The 2,500-nt window shown below is 41.7% G+C and overlaps 1 protein-coding gene across 1 annotated transcript in view; it reads left to right on the plus strand.

Annotated features, from left to right (window-relative positions):
- Positions 1–825: 825 nt before the first annotated feature.
- LOC119584257 overlaps positions 826–2,500 on the plus strand; it is a 2,785-nt gene continuing 1,110 nt past the window's right edge. Inside the window, exon 1 of the mRNA XM_037932774.1 lies at positions 826–1,556. Coding sequence (XP_037788702.1) covers positions 863–1,556 — 694 coding nt within the window. The 5' untranslated portion in view covers positions 826–862. The remainder of the gene's footprint in view (positions 1,557–2,500) is intronic.

Below are 2,500 nucleotides of genomic sequence, written 5' to 3' on the forward strand. Positions count from 1 at the left end.
ACAATCATCTGTATATACATTCAGATAAGTGTGTCAAGCGTAAAAGCCTAAGTCATTGAGATGTGACACTAAAGGACACGACAAGCTTGACAGATTTATATTCCTAGCTTGGAAAGATATCAGTTGCATGATAATCTAGGGCATGCATACAGGACATGCGGTATTCGTGATGAATGGACTGGGTATTTATTTAACTAAAAGAAAAAATTGTAAGTACATTCTGTAGCTGGGCTTTTAGTTTTTTTTTTACGTGGATCTTCTCCGTAATTTTCCAAACGTTTATTAAAACGTACAGGATTGTTAGGATAGTCTTGTTGCTGCCAGTCACGCACGAGTACAATAGCGTTTAACAACTACCAATCACTGATAACGGTTCATGGGTATACTATATGATTGTAAGTAAACCCAGTCCTTAAATTGATATAATACACATACAGATACATGCTAAAAATGTATTTTTAAAAAATGCATGGAAAATAATTAAGAAAAAAATAACAAAGAAAACTCGAGGCACTCTAGGTCTTCGTAGAAACAGCAAATGGTCTTTCCCACGACATTTACACATCCTATGCCTGAAGAAGTGTCATGAATCAGTGTGCGAGTGCCAGAAACAGCGGTAGAGGTGAGGCACATCCGGCTGGCACTCAGGATACGTTCTCTCGCCACAGCTAGACCGTTGATCGTTGAAATCTGTGCCATTGGTGTCACATCTGCCGCAAGGCTGATACTGCGAACTCTGAAGGCGTGCCTAGAAACTGCCATACTTGTCGTCGAACCTTGTAGTGAAAAATCGTTGTGAATATTAGTGTTTCGTCTGCAAGAAAGTGCATACACTCAAATTTGGTATAAAGTTAAGATAAATATGCAGTGGCTAACATATATAATGACTATACTTTTCACAAATGTCATATGTGGAAATGGAATTATGGTGACAGGTACCATGAGTAAGAATGGGACCTCCGTTAGTTCACAGTCAGGTCGCCAAAAGAGATCTTCCTGCGAGCCTGATGTTACCATAGCCTCGGAGACACAGGTACAGATACTGAAGACAGGGAAAAACGACATCGTTCTTTATACCCGCCAGAAGAACCTGAAATACATCGATGTTAAGCTCACGTTCACTTTTGGGCAAGAGTTGAAACGATTTTCAACCGAGAGGTGCGTTACCGACCCTTCGTGTTGGCAGGCGGTGAAAGTGCGTGCCCTCAGGAACCCCAGTGGCGCGAAGGCATCGAAATGGGCAGTCGAACTCAGCCTTGGGTCCTGTTCCTTTTACGAGACCTATTCGTACCTGTACTGGATCAACGACCTCTACAGCATGGGTATTTTGGCCCAGGGTTCCTCGGAATGGTACTTCACACTGAGGGGCCTAGGCTGCCCGATCCACGAGAACCCTACCCACTGCCCTCTTGTTGGGAACCTGGATCCGAGGCTGCAGGTCGCGGGGGCGGAAGGAGCGGCCTCGACCAGCATAGGAATCGTCGCTGCTTCTCTCTTGTTGATAGTCAACATCCTCGTCATCATAATACTGTACAAAAGACTCAGGACACGTTCAGGTGTGTGGGGAAAATCATACATATTAACATACATACATATACTGTGTGTGTGTGTGTGTGTGTGTATATATATATATATATATATATATATATATATATATATACATATACATACATACATACATATATATATATATATATATATATATATATATATATATATATATATATATATATATATATATATATATATATATATATATATATATATATATATATATATATATATTTTATATATATATATATATATATATATATATATATATATATATGCATATATATGTATATATACATACATATATATATATATATCATCATTTAACGGTAGGTTCATGTCTGAGCCGCCGTGGTCACAGCATGATACTCAATTGCAGTTTTCACGTTGTGATGCTCTTGGAGTGAGTACGTGGTAGGGTCCCCAGTTCCTTTCCACGGAGAGTGCCGGTGTTACCTTTTTAGGTAATCATTCTCTCTATTTTATCCGGGGTTGGGACCAGCACTGACTTGAGCTGGCTTGGCCACCCAGTGGCTAGGCAGGCAATCGAGGTGAAGTTACTTGCCCAAGGGAAACAACGCGGCGGTCGGTGACTCGAACCCTCGAACTCATATTGCCGTCGTGACAGGCTTGAGTCCGACGCTCTAACCATTCGACCACCGCGGCCCTGACGATCATGTGCTTCCATAATTTTTCTTGGCAATTTAGAGCGGTGGTTTGCCATTGCCTTCCGCCCGGTGTTTTTTTTTTTTTTTTTTTTTTTTTTTTTTTCCGAGTCACCATCTCTATTTACCCGGCACTGACTTGGGCTGACTTGGTCCCCCAGTGGCTAGGCAGGCAATCGAGGTGAAGTTCCTTGCCCAAGGGAAACAACGCGGCGGTCGGTGACTCGAACCCTCGAACTCAGATTACCATCGTGACAGTCTTGAGTCCGACGCTCTAACCATTC

Source organism: Penaeus monodon, chromosome 18 (assembly GCF_015228065.2).
Source record: "Penaeus monodon isolate SGIC_2016 chromosome 18, NSTDA_Pmon_1, whole genome shotgun sequence".
Lineage (NCBI taxonomy): Eukaryota > Metazoa > Arthropoda > Malacostraca > Decapoda > Penaeidae > Penaeus > Penaeus monodon.